At 48.5% G+C, this 19,724-nt stretch overlaps 7 protein-coding genes across 7 annotated transcripts; 5 read left to right on the forward strand and 2 right to left on the reverse strand.

Moving 5' to 3' along the window:
- Window positions 1–28: 28 nt before the first annotated feature.
- Window positions 29–961, reverse strand: FPOAC1_009303 (uncharacterized protein; the record flags this gene model as incomplete). The annotated part of the gene is made up of 1 exon (XM_044853730.1): window positions 29–961. The coding sequence occupies one exon, from the start codon at window positions 959–961 to the stop codon at window positions 29–31; it is 933 nt and encodes a 310-aa protein (XP_044706400.1).
- A 3,345-nt stretch (window positions 962–4,306) lies between these two features.
- FPOAC1_009304 (uncharacterized protein) lies at window positions 4,307–6,688 on the forward strand (the record flags this gene model as incomplete). Its single annotated transcript, XM_044853731.1, has 2 exons — window positions 4,307–5,048; window positions 5,103–6,688. The coding sequence occupies 2 exons, from the start codon at window positions 4,307–4,309 to the stop codon at window positions 6,686–6,688; spliced, it is 2,328 nt and encodes a 775-aa protein (XP_044706401.1).
- Window positions 6,689–7,701: 1,013 nt separating this feature from the next.
- FPOAC1_009305 (uncharacterized protein) lies at window positions 7,702–11,376 on the forward strand (the record flags this gene model as incomplete). Its single annotated transcript, XM_044853732.1, has 3 exons — window positions 7,702–7,873; window positions 7,926–7,976; window positions 8,030–11,376. The coding sequence occupies 3 exons, from the start codon at window positions 7,702–7,704 to the stop codon at window positions 11,374–11,376; spliced, it is 3,570 nt and encodes a 1,189-aa protein (XP_044706402.1).
- A 510-nt stretch (window positions 11,377–11,886) lies between these two features.
- CCT6 (T-complex protein 1 subunit zeta) lies at window positions 11,887–13,798 on the forward strand (the record flags this gene model as incomplete). The annotated part of the gene is made up of 6 exons (XM_044853733.1): window positions 11,887–11,928; window positions 11,994–12,088; window positions 12,142–12,163; window positions 12,221–12,457; window positions 12,505–13,504; window positions 13,554–13,798. The coding sequence occupies 6 exons, from the start codon at window positions 11,887–11,889 to the stop codon at window positions 13,796–13,798; spliced, it is 1,641 nt and encodes a 546-aa protein (XP_044706403.1).
- Window positions 13,799–14,052: 254 nt separating this feature from the next.
- FPOAC1_009307 (uncharacterized protein) lies at window positions 14,053–15,322 on the forward strand (the record flags this gene model as incomplete). Its single annotated transcript, XM_044853734.1, has 2 exons — window positions 14,053–14,169; window positions 14,228–15,322. 2 exons carry the CDS (start codon window positions 14,053–14,055, stop codon window positions 15,320–15,322), a joined length of 1,212 nt encoding a protein of 403 aa, XP_044706404.1.
- Window positions 15,323–15,633: 311 nt separating this feature from the next.
- Window positions 15,634–16,542, reverse strand: FPOAC1_009308 (uncharacterized protein; the record flags this gene model as incomplete). Its single annotated transcript, XM_044853735.1, has 2 exons — window positions 15,634–16,165; window positions 16,379–16,542. The coding sequence occupies 2 exons, from the start codon at window positions 16,540–16,542 to the stop codon at window positions 15,634–15,636; spliced, it is 696 nt and encodes a 231-aa protein (XP_044706405.1).
- Window positions 16,543–16,923: 381 nt separating this feature from the next.
- FPOAC1_009309 (uncharacterized protein) lies at window positions 16,924–19,664 on the forward strand (the record flags this gene model as incomplete). The annotated part of the gene is made up of 3 exons (XM_044853736.1): window positions 16,924–17,586; window positions 17,632–17,994; window positions 18,045–19,664. 3 exons carry the CDS (start codon window positions 16,924–16,926, stop codon window positions 19,662–19,664), a joined length of 2,646 nt encoding a protein of 881 aa, XP_044706406.1.
- Between the last annotated feature and the right edge of the window lie 60 nt (window positions 19,665–19,724).

Below are 19,724 nucleotides of genomic sequence, written 5' to 3' on the forward strand. Positions count from 1 at the left end.
TCAAGGTTCTCGACCTGCCTCCTTCACTTCAATTTGAGCCACGTAGACGGCAGCCAATAGTAGAGGCTGGGGAAGCTTCTACCTTCTTGGGGAACTGCTTGTACATGACATCAAGGAAAGCGTACATATTTTCCGACCCTCCGATATAATCGAGTGTCTCCGTAATGGTCTTTTTCCATTCATTGTTGAAGTCTTCATTGACAACGCGTTCAAGCAATTCGGTGACAACGACAGCCATTTCCATGCCGCCAACGCAAGTGCTTGCAAACTTGTTGGCTGTTGGTACACGGCTTCCACTCATACCTCGAAGAGTGATCGGCTTGTTGTCCTTGTGGTCCCCGTGGTGCTCGTGGAGTTCATGGTCATTGTTGTCCGTGCTGGGTAGAAGAGGAAGCCCAGCATATAAGGTAGAGTGTGGCTTGATGGGCGAGCCGGTGATGAGATCATGCAGCTTCGCAAGCTGGTCTTCATGTAGCTTCACAAGCTGATCTTCAGTGGTGCGTGCGAGAACCACGGTTGTTCCACAACCAGGGAATGTCGTGAGATCCTCTTCCACCATGGGGGTCTCGCAAGCTGCTGTAGACTGGCTTTGACCAGATTGCTCAAAGGGAGTATTGATGGGACCGGGGTATGTGAGGATATGTCTGCCGGAGAAGTACACTCCTGCCCATGGCGCACTTCTGCCTGCGTCAGGGTCGTAGCCGGCCTTTCGAGCAATCGATCGGTTCATCTCCAGGTTCTTGCAATCCAGAAGATTACGCCTCTGCGCATGACTCAAATCGAAGGCGTTCTCGTTTCCATAAAGTTGCAAGGCGCGCTGATATCCACTGTAGGGGATACTGCCTCCGCCAGTTGCATCGGCTGCGCGGTTAAGTCGAAGGAGAAATGTCCCAAAGTAGAGAGAATCACGTTCTCTCTCGGGCGCATCGCATCCCTCAAATTTGATTATGCCGTCTTTCATCGCGTTTGTGGGCAGCAGCGGAATGACAAGACCGGAAAGATGCAGGCTTGGTGATCGAGTTGTTGGCTGTTGGCAGTAAGAAGATGAGAAGGAAGGCACATTACGGATTGGTCTTACATGTGCTAAGGTTAGTACCTACGAAGGTTGCTCGAGTTATTTTCTATTTCTCTGTATCATGTGAATGGAAGGCGGGCGGCGCTATATGATTAGTACCTACCTAGAGGAAGGCACTGCTCAGCAGTTGCCAACTTCCTAACAGACTGAAAGTTGCCATCTCCTGCCCACGGGCTGTCAACAAAATTAGCCGCCGGAAGCATAAGGGGCGGAATTAGTAGGTCACTTTGTGCTATTGAGACTGTACTTCTTGGCTGTTTATTCTTTCGTAACCTACCTCTTACCTACTACTACCTAGGTAGGTAGGTAGGTAGGTACTAGCCATGCCTCGAAATAACATAGTGATCCCATCAGCACAAAGAGGGAAATATTGTAGTTGATACAGATACCTAGGTAGGTAGTTATGAGCTCTTGGGCCACCTCAGTTACTCTCTTCTCCCTGAGATATTCACAATACCTAGGCAAGGAGAAGCTCGAAAACTCCCCCTGCACGGCTGACAACCCATTCTCTCTCTGACTTAGTAGACAGACTTACAGAAAAAATACGCCCTGTCCCGTCAATCCAGCTCATATTCCCATAGGGTATTTAGGCAGATGGGTGCCTGCCAGGGGATATCGCACCGTACACTCCTTTTGTGCTACTAAATATGAAGCGGAAGTATCATGCTTGTCAAATCCGGAACCAAGACAATCGTATAGAAAATAAAAGTATCAAGGATAGAATCAAGGAGCTAGCTACTACAATAGTAGGCAACGGAAAAGTTGAGTCTAAGAAGTATAGTCTAAATAATATAAATTGGCTTAATAATTTCGTCTCCTAAGCTTCTATCTAGACTACTAATATAAGTGGCTAACTTTCTTAACACCTTACCTAAGGCATAGCTTGCAAGTTCTCAATTTCTTTCTCAACTGCCCGGTTATGTAACGGCATATCGCAAACAGAACAGGGGCAGTCGCAGTAAGTTGGAGCAGCGACCCGACACTGTTAAGCCTTATGGGACCATATTTGATTAATTGACAGTGTCCCCTATACCGCAGTCGACTATATATAGAATATACAGACATAATGCATACTTTTGTCGATGAGGAATCCATACGCACTTGTCCTGGACCGTTAAATCGCCCGACCGACGTTGGCGCCTTCGTTTTGCTGTGCATACGTAGCGTTAATAATGTTGAATCTTACTGACTTAGGAATTTATCTTATCAGGATACGAAGTTTACGATGAGTGTTCGAATAGTAAACCGTTGTGTAAGATGTTGGGAAGAAACATTAGATAATAAGAAAGTAGATGCAGGGTAATGTGCATTAATGTGGTAACCGATGATGAAACTGAACTCGGCTTAAAAAAAGCCTTTATAGTATAAATATCTCCTTTAGCTCCGGTGACGCAAGTTGCCATATACGGCATTCCTCATTTGATACCTAAGCAGCTAAATATTTTGTTTGTTGTCTCGATCTCAACTATTATAAGGTGTGCGTGCCTCTTGTGTGGACAGAAAGTTTGGGACGGGTGATTGAATTAAAAAAGCAAGGCCTGATGATAAAGGGAGTTCAAGTAAAATGTAAGTGTTTTTATCAACAACCAACAAACGATAAACTCAATTGTGAAAGAAAGTTTGCAAATCATCTAGCCTATTTACGATTACCTACTTGTTGTGATAGCTATGCCCTCAAGGTATCAGGAAAATTGACGACTGGAAGCATAAGAGACGAAATTATTCGGTCAGCTTATGGCGCTTAGACCATAGTTCTTAAGACTACGTATTTTTATTGCCTAAGACTTAGGAGGCCAATTAGGCCTTCGTGAGTTCAATTGAGTTGTTATAAAGATTCTAACTGAACACATATACAAATGAGCTCAAGTTACAATAGAAACGCCAAGTGCATTTATGTTTGCTGACGAACGCCTCAACCAACCTTAAAGAGCTGAATGGTAGAATGTACAGTCATGGACTAGGGGAACCTAGGCAACAAATTGCAGATTGGGCGATGGGATTGGTGATTATGACACAGCAAATCTCTGTCAATTGTTTGGCTGGAATGCAAAAGCCCGTTGTAAGCCTTTGGGCGTTTATCACTGTCCAATGGGCCAAATTCGCCTGGTATGGAAAGACGTACACATGGCTTCGGCCTGGCCAGGTTTAGCTGAGACGGCTTAGCTTTAGAACTGTGTTGATCCTGAAACAAGACGTCATTGCATCGGCTGCAAGGATTGTTTTTTTCCCTCCCCCATGGCTTCCCTTGTTGCTAAAATTGAGACATGTGCTGCTATACGCAGGTTGTTATGGTAGCAACAGGGAATAAGTACAGATATGATGCTATTCCCGATGAGCATGTTGGTATACTGAATTGCTTACCTTTTGCTTTCTTGGTACCTAGTGTTGAGTGTTGAGACTGTAGACAGGTAGGTAGGTATCTATCGTTGAAGTTAATGGCTTGAGAGGCTTATCGAATTAGGAAAGTATCCAAGTTGGCGTAAAAAAGAGGAGAAGGAGAGAGAGAGGGAGAGGGAGGGAGAGCACTCTCCTCTCACTGATGATAGCTTGAAAATAGCTCAATGTCAGACAGATACCGAGGATAACATGGTGTAAGACGGACGGTCGTCGTCCAGGTCACGTCTCAGAAGCTGGGTCTTGGTCCGATCGACTAACCAACTTAGCCGCTAAGCTACCCAAGATGTACCAGGATGAGAGGAAGTGGGCTGAGCCTATTGTGAATCTGGATTTGGTGGCACTCGTTGCCCCAGGTGATCAGAATATGTTTACATGATTGTACATCTGCCCAAGTAGATCTGGAGTGCCTACCCCAAAGATGCAAGCTACCCACTACTCTTCTCGTATCTAGCACCAACCTAAGCTGCATACTCCATACATACTGATACAGAACAAACAATCTGTTTGCGCATCAATTGTATCAATCGCATCAATTCTTATTACAACTCATCGCATCGCGCATCGCATATCATCAAACCCTTCGTCTTAAAAAAGAGACGTAATTACACTATAACTTATAACGCAAAAAGTCGACTCCGACTGGAATCAAAAGAACTATTCCGGTAGCCCGGCGCTCTGTGCTTGCGCTGCGTGAGGTAAGTAGATAAGTCATCATTGCCTAGGTACCTAGGTAGGCCAATTGACTTATCCATGGCTCTAGTTTCGGACCAATAGGTTCCAATCGACAACTGAACGACCGACGACAATTCAATTCCGGACTCTTCTTGCGACAAAATGCAGTCCAACCCATCAGGAGGACTTCATGCTCGGCAAAAGCAGCATCGGCGTCAAAACTCGACACCGACTGCTTTTGAAGGTGCTAAGATCCCCAATCTGCCAACTACACAAAGACAAACCGCACACCGACGCGGCCTCAGTCTCGATGTTCGAAGACAACACATTACAGCAACTACAACAACACCAACAAGGCATAACCAGATGGTAGGTACAAATACTAACAACACAGGATTATCGCATTACCCGCAGCATAACGTACTGCGAGAAGCGCAGCAGCAACGCATACAAGCACGCCCGGGCACACAGAACCCTTACGCCAACTTGGCATCGAGTGCAAGCGACAACTATCTGATGTCACCCCACGGAACTCCTCAGACACAGCGATTCGACCCGTCCTGCTTTGACCCAAACTCAATTCCCTTTGATACTTACAACACAGACTTCAACGTGATGATGAGCAAAGGCCAACAAGCTTACGGCGACAACTTGTCGGGAGGTAAGGAATTTGATATTTTTAACAATGACAGTGCTCTTTCGACACCATCCTTTATGACCTTTCCTTCCGAGGGGTCCTCCGCCCAGGGCTGGGCATCTGAAGGTGACACCTCCAGCACAAGGAGGACCTCGCGGAGGATAAGCGGCGGCATCTTGGACCGTGTCAACAAGTTCGAAAACTTGGACTCAGCAAGACCAGCGACTCCCCCAAGCCAGAACCAGAACCAGGGCCACAACACACAAAGTCAGTTCTTCAACTGGACGATGCCACTGGCCGCCACGACTAACCTGGAGAAAGGCTACTTTCCCCCTACACCCACCGAGACTTCCCAAGACCGATTGGTCAAGGACGAACCAGTGCCAAATCGTTTCTCTGATGACTACGATGAGTCTATGGAAGAGACCATTAAGCCCGTCAGGAATCGTGGGGGAAACCGAAGGGTCCAGACTATCTTCCAGGACATCAGACAACACTCTGAGCAGGACATGTCTAGCCAAGGCCAAGCAGACTCTGCTTCCGAGTCATCCTTCCACGCACTGCCAATGCCGACTCCTGACTACATGAACATGAATAACTTCAACAACGAGTTCATGAAGATTGAGAACGGCTTCGGCCGTCAAGAAATCGGCGGTCTCGATATCACCCCCAACACACCCCACATGTCAAACTTTATCGATCTCAGACCTTACCCCATGGGCGCTCAATCCATCTCTGGCACGCCCTCACAAACACCTTCCCGTCGTCACTCCCCTCACCGCCGAACAGAATCTGTTGCAAGCATCGCTAGCGCCGCCAGCATTGCCAGCATCAACATTGAGGAGACCAAGACAGAGACCGGTGTGACCCAGGATGAGATCGCTCAGTTCATCAGCGGCCCTGATGCAGGAGATGGCAAGTGGACATGCACATACGAGGACTGTGGCAAGAAGTTCGGCCGCAAGGAGAACATCAAGTCGCATGTCCAGACTCACCTGAACGACCGCCAGTACCAATGCCCCACATGCAAGAAGTGCTTCGTCAGGCAGCACGACCTTAAACGACACGCCAAGATTCACACTGGAATCAAGCCTTATCCCTGTGAGTGCGGGAACAGCTTCGCTCGCCACGACGCTCTCACTCGACACCGTCAGCGAGGCATGTGTATTGGCGCTTTCGATAATGTTGTACGCAAGGTTGTTAAGCGAGGTAGACCTCCCAAAAAGAGCCGCCCTGATATCGAGACCCGCATGGACAAGTCGGCTAGAACCCGCAAGAAGAACATGTCTATCAGCTCAATGTCGTCTTTTTCTGCATGCTCGGACAGCTCAGCTGTTACCTCACCAGATCAGTTCATGCTTGACGACATGATGGACATGGGAATGCCTCCACAAAGTCAGAACCTTGCCACCGTCTCCTCAGCACCCATGACCGGCCTCACTGCTGCAGCTCTCCAGGAGTATGCCTCCTCGCCATCCGCCGTCAGCGTTCACTCTTACGTTTCCCCTGAAGCTATCATGGACGGTACTCCCATGCACGTCACATCTCCAGCCAAGAGCGCTGCGAGCGCCGCGAGCCAATACAACACCCCCCCTGAGCTGTCACAATCGTCGTCCCCCCCTGGCACCCATTATTTCGAGGTTGAACAAAACAACTCGATAAACGCCGACGACCTGACCGCCATCCCGGGTACATCCACCTATGTCACCTCGGCGACAATGGCTGCTACCCTCCCCCTGGGAATGAGCAGCGCAGATGACCTTTTGCTGCAGTTTGGTGGCGACAATGGCCTTATTCAACTGGACCGCGATTCCCACATGCTCTCCATGGGCAAGTTTGAGGATGATGAATTCGAAAGCAGTATGTTCGCCAATAACGATAACGACGTCTTCTTTGGCAGCAACTAGTTTGCGCTCCACGCATTGATTTTATCATTCTTTTGTTTTTTGCTCAAACGGGAAAAAAAGCCTTTTCGTAACCTAATCAGTGTCGGCGTGCTTTATTTTTGTTTATTCTTCACTTTGGATAACATATGCCATCTTGCGCCTTTGTTTTCAAGCAAGCAAGCAAATATCAGCGTGGCATTTCCATTATTATTCATTATTGTTTCTCTTTTTATTTATTCACGACGCTCACGCTTACGCAACTATGCATCGGTGCATATGTACGCATAACCGCAAGTCATGTCTTGTTATGTATAACACGATACGGACGGGGTCGAGGAGGCCACGAAAAGGCATGGGGTTTGGACTTTTTATACTTGAGGTTTTTCCTCAACATCAGCATCGGGATTTTGTTTTTGGGGCCAAACAGTGGCAAAGGCGAATGGATATGGAGCTTTTTTATGGGGGTTTGGGAATTGGAGATTGTTAGAAAGCAAAGGTCTCAACGCGGTTGGGTGTCATACACCCCTTTCGGACCGCCTGGATGGAGTTTGGGGTTGAGGCTTTTGCTTAGGGTACACCAATGGGGTATTCATTGACGACTATTACTGTTTCTTTTGGTGTGAAATGTATTGAATTTTGTCTAATTGTGCATACTTTGACTGAGAGTAGATGTATAAGTGCTGTTAAGAGGTCGAGGTTGGTATGACTGTTGTATATGCCGTACATCCCTTAACAGGTTATTTAAATATAACTTTTTGCTATGTACATCTTAGCTACAATTTACGTTTTTACATCCATCAATTGCCGATGTTTCATATGCCAACGTTCATTGTCAAAATCCCAGCGTCTCACAGGTACCGTTTATTCTCCACTCACTCGCAGCCACCTATCGATCACAGCTTGGCTCAAGCTAGGTTCCCAATACGAACTAAAATTCCCCTCCACCACTTTCATTCAATCTCCTTTCCCTTCGACATCGTTATCATAATCACTGGCAATTAGCTATAGGACTGCCTCCTCAACCCCGGCTGACCATGTTAACGCCTACCATCGCCGTAAAAACCGGCTTTCTCTACGCTGCGGGAAATACCCCAGCAACCAGCCTGACTCGATCCGTTCCTCACGGCCAAGACGTAGATATTCTGTCACTAGGATGTGGTGACTTGCGCAATGTTCTTTACACAACATATCTCGAGAAAGGACTTCGTGAGTTCTCACGTGGCTGGCCTCTCATTCATCCAGTAGCTGACTGAAGTAGCCCAGAGAAAGATTGACATTACCTGCTGTGATATTGCAGAGAGCATCATTGGTAGGCTAATTATCCTGCAGCAATACGCTCCAAAACCCGCTAACAAGATCTAGCTCGCAATGCTTTCTTTCTTATTTTCCTCCTTGACGAGGACTGTAAGCTCAGCAATGAGCAACTCTGGAATGTCTACTACCACTTTTATGTTGATGAGGAGACTGCTGCTGCTGTGCTACAAACCGCCACGAAGCTGCTCACGGCATCCAAGTCCCTTGCTGAATGGAACACCAGCAACTTTGCGAACTCTATAAAATTTTGCGATGCTGACAGTCTGTCGGATGTTCGACGTGTCTGGATGATCATAAAAAATGCAGCAGCCAAATGCCAGTCGGGAGATTATATGGAGACATTCCAGCAAAATGTGAAGCCCTCCAAGGACCATCACGATGAGATGATTGGTGAAAGAGGCGCCAATATCTCGGCCATGCGTTCTGCAGCACCTCTATCTCTGCAGGCAGGCGTAGAGCTTATAGAAGTGTCCCGAGAGTACTGGAAAGAAGGCACAGTCACGCCACGACAGGCCACGGACAAGTCACCAAATCCACTCCTCGTTAGTCTCCTCTCCGATAACAGCCTCCTTCATTACGGCAGTGACCCTATAATGGGCTTTCACCTGGCTACTGCCTATGCTGCTCTCCTGGAAGGATCTCCTCTAGAGCCTAAGGGCCCAAAACAAGATTTTCCCGCCTCGGCTGCCGCCAAAAGTCAGTTCAATGAGTGGATTGCTGCTTTCAAGTCGTTGAAAAAGAACATCTTGATCCGATTTGCCGTTGCAGATGCGTTGACTCTTTGTCACAGCTTCCAAACAGCCCAAGCAACAGGGAAACCGGCCAATCTTTACCGAAGGACCTGGGACTCACGATCGCTAGTTTTGGACCTGAAGGAATATGGCAAGGGTGGTACAGGGCCTTCATCGTTCGATATGATCGATACCTCGAATCTTTGTGACCACATCGGAGCCCTTAATATTCTCGTTGCAGTAGGGCCCCTCCTTAAAGATGAGCCATGGGCCTCGTTGTTTACAGAGCTGCTCCTCAAATCTGGAAATTCCAAGGATAATGGCCTTGATAAACTCCTCTGCGGTCATGCACCCACCATTTCGTTACTGCTCGGGTTTAGCCCTGTGCAGTACTGGACCAACGCTAAGGTCGAGTCTCATGTGGACGAAATATTGATTGGGCTTATGAACCGAAAGAAAGGAGAGACGCAGACACGTACTCGATTGGCTTGGAAGCGGAACACTCGGTTTTCAGATCAGGCCAGTCACGGGAAGCTACACATTGAATCCAAGCAACTGATCAAATTGCTTTCTCCCCTCTACGACTACATGTTTGAAGCTGAGAACATTACCAAAGCCCAAAGTATGGATCACAGGTCATACTCTTACGGGCATTTCAATCGCGCAAGCTTCGCTGCTATGCTCAAACTAGTCATGACACGAGTCGCGACGGAATGGCCAACCATGTGCTCAGCGTTGATCGACTCTATTGCTCAAGAGCATCGCTTTCTGCTGGCTAGTAATGGTATGCAGGACTTTTGTCTCCAGCTTCATCTACACGGTGTCAACACGGAACCTTGGATCATACAGGAGAGCAGATCTATCCCGGAAAATGGAGGTTTTAATCGCTGGAAGTCCCTCCCACCAGTAGTGGCTGTTACAATAGTGATTCCTCGGAACGCTGTTGCTCGATTGTACAAACACAAGGAAAAGGCTTACAGCAAGGTATCGCCACCACTAGTTGGATCAGTGCGGTCCAGCCATAATGCGACAGAAGCATGGCAAAACATGTTTGGCGATATCCAGATTGCTTTTGGTAATGTCGAAACAAAGAAAATGCCAGACGATGATGAATTCCAGGTCACTATCGAAAGAGACCGGGCTGGTTGGGACGGAGACTCGCCCCTTGTTGCATCTTTTTACGTTCCTACATCAACTTTACAGAATGAACCAAAGTCGGCGCTGATAGGTCTATGTGTTCCACCAACAGGACAAAACTCAGTCATCTTTGGATCTATCCTTGGAATGACCATGACTGTCTTTGAGACGCGAATCGACGACAGATCAAGCGTATTCATAACAAAGCACCTGCCTGGTCAAGACGGCTATCCTGTCCTGTGTGCAGCTGTCAAGGCTCTCGACAAGACATTGAACGAGGGCCAGGATGATAAGACGACAAGGATTTTACTAGATATACCGCCATCTGAGTCTACCATAACCACTATCACAGGCCATTTGGACATAACCTCGAAGAAAGGAAGGGGCTTTCTCAAGAACAAGGTTCCAATTGAGTTTCGTCAACAGAGCCCCTTCATTGTTGATATTGTATTTGGCGAAGACAAGCTTATTTGCCCTCTCAAATTTCCTGTGCCCATCACCAAGGATGGAATCAAGTCGCGAGTTGCTCGAACATCGGGTTACATCGAGTTGATAGCACCACTGGCAAAACCAGCTGATTCTACGGAATTATTGAAATTCCTTTATCCCTCGGTAATCTCTTCATCGGGCGTACCGGCAAGTCTGAACATGCCGCATCTCAATCTCGATAATCTCCCAGTTCTCGATTTAGAGAATGAGGACAGGAACCGGTGGATGGTAACCTTAACATCACTGATGTTTTCATCCCGAGAGAAGCACCTACGTAACGTGCGTGACGAAAGCGGCATCTCGCATGATCCAGCGGTTAACTTCAAGGAATCCATCTTCACCATGTTCATGATTGCTTCCGGCTTACAGGGTGGCCAAACAGGCCTGTTCGCCATCAACCACCCTGGACGAGGCGGCATTCATATGCTGGTTTTCGTATCGGCCATCAGGCTTGATGGCGACGCAGCGTCTGTAGTTCTTGATGCGGCTGTCATTCCATTCACGATGGATCTTGTCTCATCTGGTCGGATGGAATCCTTTCTTCTCATGCTTCGGGAACTTGAGTGTGGCAGCGTCGCCGTTGATGATGCGGAACTCGATCTCTGGAAGAAGGCACTCCCATCAATGGTAGAGCGATGTCGAACGTGGTCTCACGGCAAGAAATGCGAGTACAGGAGGAAAGGAGCCACGATACCACTGAGCACTAAAGATGGCGAGCAAGTCTTGTGCTCATGCGGAAACGGTTGTCTACCTAGAAATTTTGTTTCACTGCCCGAGTGGGCCAATGCAGCACCTAACGCTGTTCGGATCGCAATCAGCCCAACCTACGCAGTCCCGTGCAACGAGCAAGTCATCAATCCGGCCGAGCTTCCTCAAGGAAGTCGAGTCACTAGAGTCGAGCGATGTAGAAGTTGCGGAAAGTCAGACAATGAAGAAGGGGTAACGCTCAAGAAGTGTTCACGTTGCCAAAAAGTCAAATATTGTTGTGGAGATTGCCAAAAGAGGGATTGGAAGAAGCATCGTGCTGAGTGCAAATGAGTGGATGGAATTGAGGTGATGCTTGTATCAGTATTGAAGAAGTAGACCTATTTGGTGCTGGAGTACACATTTACCTACTTATGTCGTAGTTGATAGCTACCTTGGTAGATATAAAGTAAATGAATAAGAATTAAGTGTAAATACAAGAGTAATAAAGCGCTTGCATGTGTGGTTACCTACTAAGATCAGACATATCTACTACCTACTAAGGTAGGCTTCGAATTATGTACAGCTCGGACAGCATCTGATAGTAGGCCCTCTCACCGAGCCCCTCTATAAATTCACCTCGTACACCGACTGGCTGACCCACACCGCCTTCACCCCTGGGAGGGCATGAGGGGCAGAAAAAATGTCCCAGCCTAGCCTGTCCGCTATTGCCTGTTGACCAGCTGGTGCAAGCTTGTGCGATTACGAAATCGCGAAACCTTCAACACCAGCACCGCTTCTTCATAGCCTCGATTTTCTCGATCTCGAATCTAGCCATCGTGCCAACAGCAGAGGTCTACAATCATGTCGGCTGCACAACTTCTCAACCCAAAGGCCGAGTCCCGAGTACGTCGAAATAATACCCCCCCGCAGACAAGTGGCCTCGCAGCCTGCTAACCCCGTTGTCGCAGAGGAGGGGCGAAGCTCTCAAGGTCAATATCAGTGCTGGTGAAGGTCTACAGGATGTTCTCAAGTCCAACTTGGGCCCTAGAGGCACCATTAAGATGTAAGTTCCTTTCTCAGGTTGAACGTTTTCGCTCAAAACTAACTATTTATCAGGCTTGTTGACGGTGCGGGTCAGGTACGGTCACCTACCAAAATGCCCCTCGACGACCCCTAAACTGACCGATACCCTTAGATCAAGTTGACCAAGGATGGAAACGTTCTCCTCCGTGAGATGCAAATACAAAACCCTACCGCTGTTATGATTGCCCGCGCAGCGACCGCCCAGGACGATATTTGCGGTGATGGAACCACCTCAGTGGTTATGCTGGTCGGCGAGCTTCTTAAGCAGGCAGACCGTTATATCTCGGAAGGTTTGCACCCTCGGATCATCACTGATGGTTTTGAGGTTGCCAAGGTCGAGGCTCTTAAGGTGAATTCCTCGCCCCAATGATTTGGTATTCCGACTAAACGTTGCAGTTCCTCGACTCTTTCAAGCTCGCTAAGGAGGTTGACCGAGAACTCCTTCTCAGTGTCGCCCGTACTTCGCTCACCACCAAGCTCAACGCCACCCTGGCTCAGAAGCTTACTCCCGATATTGTCGATGCCGTTCTTGCTATTTACCAGGAGCCCGCAAAGCCCGATCTACACATGGTTGAGATTATGAAGATGCAGCACCGAACAGCTGCCGACACTCGCTTGATCCGCGGATTGGCCCTCGATCACGGTGCTCGCCACCCCGATATGCCTAAGCGACTCGAGAACTGTTACATCCTCACCTTGAACGTCAGTCTGGAGTATGAGAAGACCGAGATTAACTCCAGCTTCTTTTACTCCAGCGCCGAGCAGCGCGATAAGCTTGTTGAGAGTGAGCGTCGTTTTGTCGATGCCAAGCTCAAGAAGATCGTTGATCTCAAGAAGGAGCTCTGCGGTAACGATGGAACAAAGAACTTCGTCGTCATCAACCAGAAGGGTATCGACCCCCTTTCTCTTGACGTCCTTGCCAAGAACAACATTCTCGCTCTCCGACGAGCCAAGCGCAGAAACATGGAGCGACTTCAGCTTGTTTGTGGTGGTGTTGCTCAGAACAGTGTCGATGACTTGTCCGAGGAGGTTCTGGGTTACGCTGGCCTAGTCTACGAGCAGACTCTGGGAGAGGAGAAGTACACCTTCGTGGAGGAGGTCAAGGACCCCAAGTCAGTTACTCTTATGATCAAGGGACCCAATGCCCACACTATTGCCCAGGTCACAGATGCCGTCCGAGACGGTCTTCGAAGTGTCTACAACATGATCGTCGACAAGTCTGTTGTTCCTGGAGCTGGTGCCTTCCAAGTTGCTTGTGCTTCTCACCTCAAGAGCGATGCCTTTAGCAAGACTGTCAAGGGTAAGGCCAAGTGGGGTGTTGAGGCTTTCGCTGATGCTCTTCTCATTATTCCCAAGACCCTGGCTGCCAACGCTGGCCTTGACATTCAGGATGCTCGTAAGTTCTTCTCTCCTAATCCAATATATCAGTAGCTAATTCATAGTAGTCGCGGATCTCCAAGACGAGTACGCTGACGGCAACGTCGTTGGTCTCAACCTCGAGACCGGTGAGCCCATGGACCCTGAGCTGGAGGGTATCTTCGATTCTTACCGAGTTCTACGAAATTGCATTGCCTCTAGCTCAAGCATTGCATCTAACTTGCTCCTATGTGACGAGCTGTTGAAGGCTCGGCAGATGGGCAGAGCAGGTGGCCCTGGGCCTGGCATGGATGGACCTAATGATCACATGTAGGAGATACCACGTTAAAATGAGGCTAGATAAAAGACTCTGGGACGTAATAGACAATATTACGATTTCGCGCTGCGGCTCAAAAAACACCATTGTGATATATTAATAATAATCTATGAATCCATCAACGTTAGGTTAGTCGTAGTTGGGCTTCTGTTAGTGACGCTAAGCCCCGCATTGTCCGAGTCTGTGAAAGAGAAAAAAAATATTTACCCCACCATCATCATAGAGCAATCAACCCCATCAATATCAGCAATATGGCTTCCTACGATTCTGATTCTTCCGATGGCGAGTTTGAGGAGACTAATGTCCTTCTCGGATATGCTTCCAAAGAAGCAGACGAAGACACTATTAGCAAACTCGGTGGCCGTCCTGTAAATCTTTGACCTGTCCCGCACTTGATAAACTCATGGTTACTAACAATGGGGTCAGGACTGGTTAGATAACAACGCTCCCAGCGCAGCCTACGCACGATGCAAAGTCTGCAAGGACTTCATGGCATTGATCCTTCAACTCAACGGCGAACTTCCCGAGCGATTTCCTGAGCATGAGCGACGACTTTTTGTCTTTGCGTGCAGGCGACAGACCTGTCGGCGCAAAGAGGGCAGCATTCGTGCATTGAGAAGTGTACGAGTATGGAAGGAGGACAAACCAAAGGAGGAAAAAAAGGTAGAGGAAGAGAAGCTCAAGAATGACGGCCCTGGACTGGGCGACACATTATTTGGTTCAAAGGGCTTGGGAAGTGCCTCCAACGCAAACCCCTTCTCCAGCAATGCCAACCCTTTCAGCACCTCCAGCAACCCCTTCAGCTCTGGGTCTGCCAACCCCTTCTCTTCTTCCAACTCACAACCTGAACCGACCAAGCCTGTTTCTCCAGAGCCAGCCAAAACTACTCCTCCTGAGACAGAAGGCGCCTCACTCACAAAGAGCTTTGCCGAATCTCTGAACATCAAAGATACCCCGGTGACACCACCTTCGCCCTCTGAGCCCTGGCCTGCGGAGGACGCTCAGGTACAACCTTACCCCACTCTGTACCTCGCCGATGCCGACTTCGAGACTCTGGATCCCACAACCACGAATGTTCCTGCCAATGCCCGCATGGAAGCCGCTGACGCTGCGGAGCCTTCGATGATCGACCGTGAAGCTTTCGAGTCGTCTATGGATGCCACATTCCAGAAGTTCGCCGATCGCCTGGCGCAGAATCCCGATCAAGTTATTCGATATGAGTTTGCAGGTACTCCCCTACTGTACTCAAAGAAAGACGCTGTTGGTGTAGCTATTAACAAGGGCGCTATTCCTCGGTGCCCTAACTGCACAGCCAGAAGAGTGTTTGAGGTGCAGTTGACGCCAAATGCCATTGCGGAGCTTGAGGCCGACGACCTGAGCTTGGAGGGCATGGAGTGGGGTACTATTATTGTTGGCGTGTGCGAAAAGGATTGCTCTCCCAGAGGAACGCCAATTGGTCAGGTTGGATATGAGGAAGAATGGGCTGGAGTACAATGGGAAGAACTGTCTAAAGGCAACTAGACAAATTTGGGCACATTGGATCAAAAATATAGCGGGACATCAAAAGTACTGTGAACAGCTGTCACTTAATTTCGTGGTACACGTGAGACAAATACGATATATCAACAAATCGCCAAGTTCTATGCACAGATCCTTGGATTGCTCTGGAATGACATGTCCGATTAAACGCCTAGATTTTTGTAATGCCCCGCCATGCTACCATGCGAGCCCTTCCTAACCTTTCCACATCATGGGTCGTCATGTCCGAATCCCATTGTATGGGGGGAAGTGCGCGAGAAATCCCTTTTGAACCGCTAAAACTCTGAAAAAGCCTAAACAGTGTCCTCCCATGACCGTCGGAGCACCCTGGAGAACTGCTCGACGTTGACGTCCTCACGGATCTCAGCCTTCTTGGCTTCGTTGTCGGGGTTTGAGGGAACCTTGACGTTGCCTTCGGCATCAACAGTCCAGCCGCAGACCTCAGTGACAAACTTCTTAGTAGCGTCCTCATTGAGGCCGAGCCATGACTCGAGGTGGCCGATCTGGATCTCACGGAAAGCCTGCGAAACAAGAAGGGCGATGCGGTGACGGACAACCTCCTCAAAGTCGGGAATGTCGGCAATCAAATCGGCAACCATGTCGTCGTCGAGGTCGGCCCAGAAGCGGGAGTACTGAGCACCCTCAAGTTGACCATTGAGGGATCGGAGCTTGGTGATGGCTTCGCCGAGGTCGCCAGTGACAGCAGAGGAGGGGTTGATGAGGTGCAGAGCGAGAGAGAACTGCGCGGAGGGGAACTGGGTCATGGTCTTGACCAGGACGTTGGTAATGACTTCATCCTTGATACGGTCAGGGTTGAGTTGGTACCTGCAAGAGGGTTAGTCTCAAGTCGAGAGGGTGAAGACAAAGACAAAATCAATCGGGACATTAGGCATTTCAGACACACTAATAGTTGACTTCAGGTGCGGCCAAGTTGAGAACAACCCGCCGGCACTAGTCAGGTAATAGGAAACGTTGACAAACGGTCATCATATAGAACCCTGATTATAAAGAACAGTTGAAAAAAAGCAGCACACTCACAGCTTCAGTAGTGTTCGGTTGGCATTGCAGTCAGTGAACTTCTGCTCGCATTGGTCCTGGAGGTAGGTCTCGAGAGCGCCGACAGCCTCGGGGTTATATCGCTCAAGTCCGTTGATGATGGACGAGATCTCCTGAGTTCTCTCCGGCGGGTCTTCTCCGTTCATGGTGGTGGTATATAGAGGGGAGGGGTCGTAATGAGGGGGATGTCGGGGGGAGGTTCGCGATGGTGGGGCAGAGCAAATATTTCGACGTTGTGTGAGATGAATCGCTTGTGCTGTGCTGTGCGTGCCAAAACAGGTTTAGCGTCGAGTAGCGGGCTGGTTCCTGCCTTTTGGGAGCTCAGCTATCATCACGTGGCTTCGCGCCAAACGTCGTCATCGATGCGCCGCGTGTTAGATTGATAAGTTACCTGTAATGATGGACGTGAATATGCGTAGGTACTTGGTGTTTACAACCTGCTAATTGACAGTCAATATCTGCCATTTTGACCAAGAAATTCTCAAAATTAATGGATGGAAAAATAAACAATAGAGATTGTTTCCGTCATGCCCAGCCCAACCAAGAAACGGAAGCTCAATAACGGCACCAACTCAACAGCACCAGCTAGAGGTCTTGAGTATTTCTTCTCAAAGCAAAAACAGAATGGAGCAGAGTCTAGCAAGAAACCAAAGCTAGAAGAAGACAATGGCACATCAAATGATGTACCGGCGGAAATGACCGATGAAGAATTGGCTAGGAAACTCCAGGCAGAATGGGATCAAGAGGTCGCCAACACTCCACACGCCGCGCTTCAGGAACAGACTCTACAACTTCCGAATAAGCACAATGTGTCAATATCCAGAGATGAAAGCCCAAGTCCAACATCAACCAAGTCTAAACCATCCATTTCTCTCCCAATGACTTTGAACAAGCCCAATCCGGACAACAAGGCAAAGCCCACCCTTAGCCTTCAAGCTGCGGGCATGGCCGAAGATATAGCAACGACTATGATACCTTTCGATGAGTCACCCCTGACTTTCGACCCAGCCGAATATGTGGATCAATTAAAGGAACATTGGGTCTCTGAAGGAGGCAATGCATCATATGCATTGCTCACTCGCTGTTTCATTCTCATCAACGGTACCACAAGTCGAATCAAAATCGTAGACACACTTGTAAACTGCTTGAGAGTTCTCATCGAGGGTGACCCAACAAGTCTTTTACCAGCGGTATGTTCTTATCCGTCATTTAATCTACTCCTCTGACTTGAATAGGTCTGGTTAGCAACCAATGATATCTCACCTCCCTATGTCTCAATGGAACTGGGGTTGGGAGGTTCGGCGATATCTAAAGCGTTGCGGAACGCCTGTGGGCTGGATAACCGGGCCCTAAAAGCCATTTATGACAAATACGGCGATGCTGGAGATGTAGCCTTCGAGGTCAAGAAGAAGCAAAGCTTCACTCTCAGGAAACCAAAGCCCCTCACAATCAAGTCTGTGTACGAGTCTTTGGTAAAGATTGCCAGTAGTCAAGGACAGGGCAGTGCAGATACCAAGCAAAGAATAGTCGATCGCCTTCTTCAAGACGCCCGTGGTGGGGAGGAGAGCAGGTTTGTTGTGCGAACTCTTTGTCAACATGTAAGCATAACCATCGCTGCAGCAATCGGCTATTATCTAATATCAAGCAGCTTCGAATCGGTGCTGTCAAGACAACAATGCTGATCGCGTTATCACGAGCCTTCTTGCTCTCGCGTCCACCGGGATCCGAGTTTCCTCTAAAGTCGGTGACCGATCTAGCCAAACTCAAGAAAGAAGATCTGGCCGAAATTTGGGGTCGGGCTGAGGAGATAGTCAAGGCTTGCTTTGCAAGACGTCCAAACTATAACGATCTTGTCCCGGTACTTCTTGAGATTGGCATTTCCGAGGAACTACTAATACGATGCGGCCTTGCTCTCCATATTCCTCTACGTCCAATGCTTGGAAGCATTACGAGGGACCTATCTGAGATGCTCACAAAACTACAAGGAAGAGACTTTGCCTGCGAATTCAAATACGACGGCCAGAGAGCCCAAATACACTGTGACGAGAGCGGGAAGGTCAGCATCTTCTCTCGGCATTTGGAAGTCATGACAGATAAATATCCTGACTTGGTTGAGTTGATTCCGAAGATACGTGGAGAGGGTGTTGATAGTTTCATTATGGAAGGTGAAGTTGTGGCCGTTGATCGCGAAACTGGAGAACTCAAAAATTTCCAGACACTCACAAATCGAGCGAGAAAAGATGTTGATATAGGAGCTATTACGGTGGATGTCTGCATGTTCTCGTTCGATTTGATGTACCTAAACGGACAGCCACTGCTAGATCGACCATTTCGAGAGAGACGGGAACTTCTACGATCGCTATTCAAGGAGATACCGCACCATTTTACCTGGGTCAATAGCCTTGATGCTACATCTGCAGATTCGGAGTCGGTCCTTGAGTTCTTTAAAGCTGCCACAGATCTCAAGTGCGAAGGGATCATGGTGAAAATCCTTGACAATTTGCCTTCAGTGCCATATTTGGGAGAGGGCGAAGGAGAGGGACCAGAAGGATCTGACAGAACATTGACACCAAGACCAAAATCGAAAGGAAAAGGGAAGTCAAAGGGCAAAAAGGGTGAGAATGGAGAAAAAGTGAAAACAAGACGCAAACCCTTACTGGCGACGTATGAGCCAGATAAGCGACTTGACTCCTGGCTCAAGGTCAAGAAAGACTACAACTCAAGTTTTGACACACTTGACCTCATACCTGTTGCTGCCTGGCACGGACAGGGACGCAAGGCGAAATGGTGGTCGCCTATGCTTATGGCTTGTCGCAATGAGGAGACAGGGTCTTTGGAGGCTGTGTGTAAGTGCATGTCTGGGTTCACGGATAGCTTCTACAAGGTCAATCGGCAATTCTATGACGATGGCGAAGAGAGTGGCGAGCCCAAGAATACGAGAACTACCCAGCCCAGTTTTGTGGAATATTCGGGTCCAAGGCCCGATATTTGGTTTGAGCCACAGGAAGTATGGGAAATGGCGTTTGCAGATATTACGCTGAGCCCAACCTACACTGCTGCGATCGGGCTTGTGAGTGAAGAGAGAGGGTTGAGTTTGAGGTTCCCAAGATTTATGAAGAAGAGAGAGGATAAAAGTCTGGAAGAGGCAAGCACAAACGACTTTTTGGCTGATCTTTGGCGCAAGCAAGAAGCCAAGGCTGCTTCGAAGAAAGAGAACAACGACGAGGCAAAGGCACAAGGAGAAGATGTAGAAGAAGCCGACGATTAGAGCTACGCTATCTGCTCAGGTATTCCGATCAATGTAAACAATGACGCCTCACTCCAAGTG

The sequence above is a fragment of the Fusarium poae genome, chromosome 3 (genome assembly GCF_019609905.1).
Source record: "Fusarium poae strain DAOMC 252244 chromosome 3, whole genome shotgun sequence".
In the NCBI taxonomy this organism is placed as follows: domain Eukaryota; kingdom Fungi; phylum Ascomycota; class Sordariomycetes; order Hypocreales; family Nectriaceae; genus Fusarium; species Fusarium poae.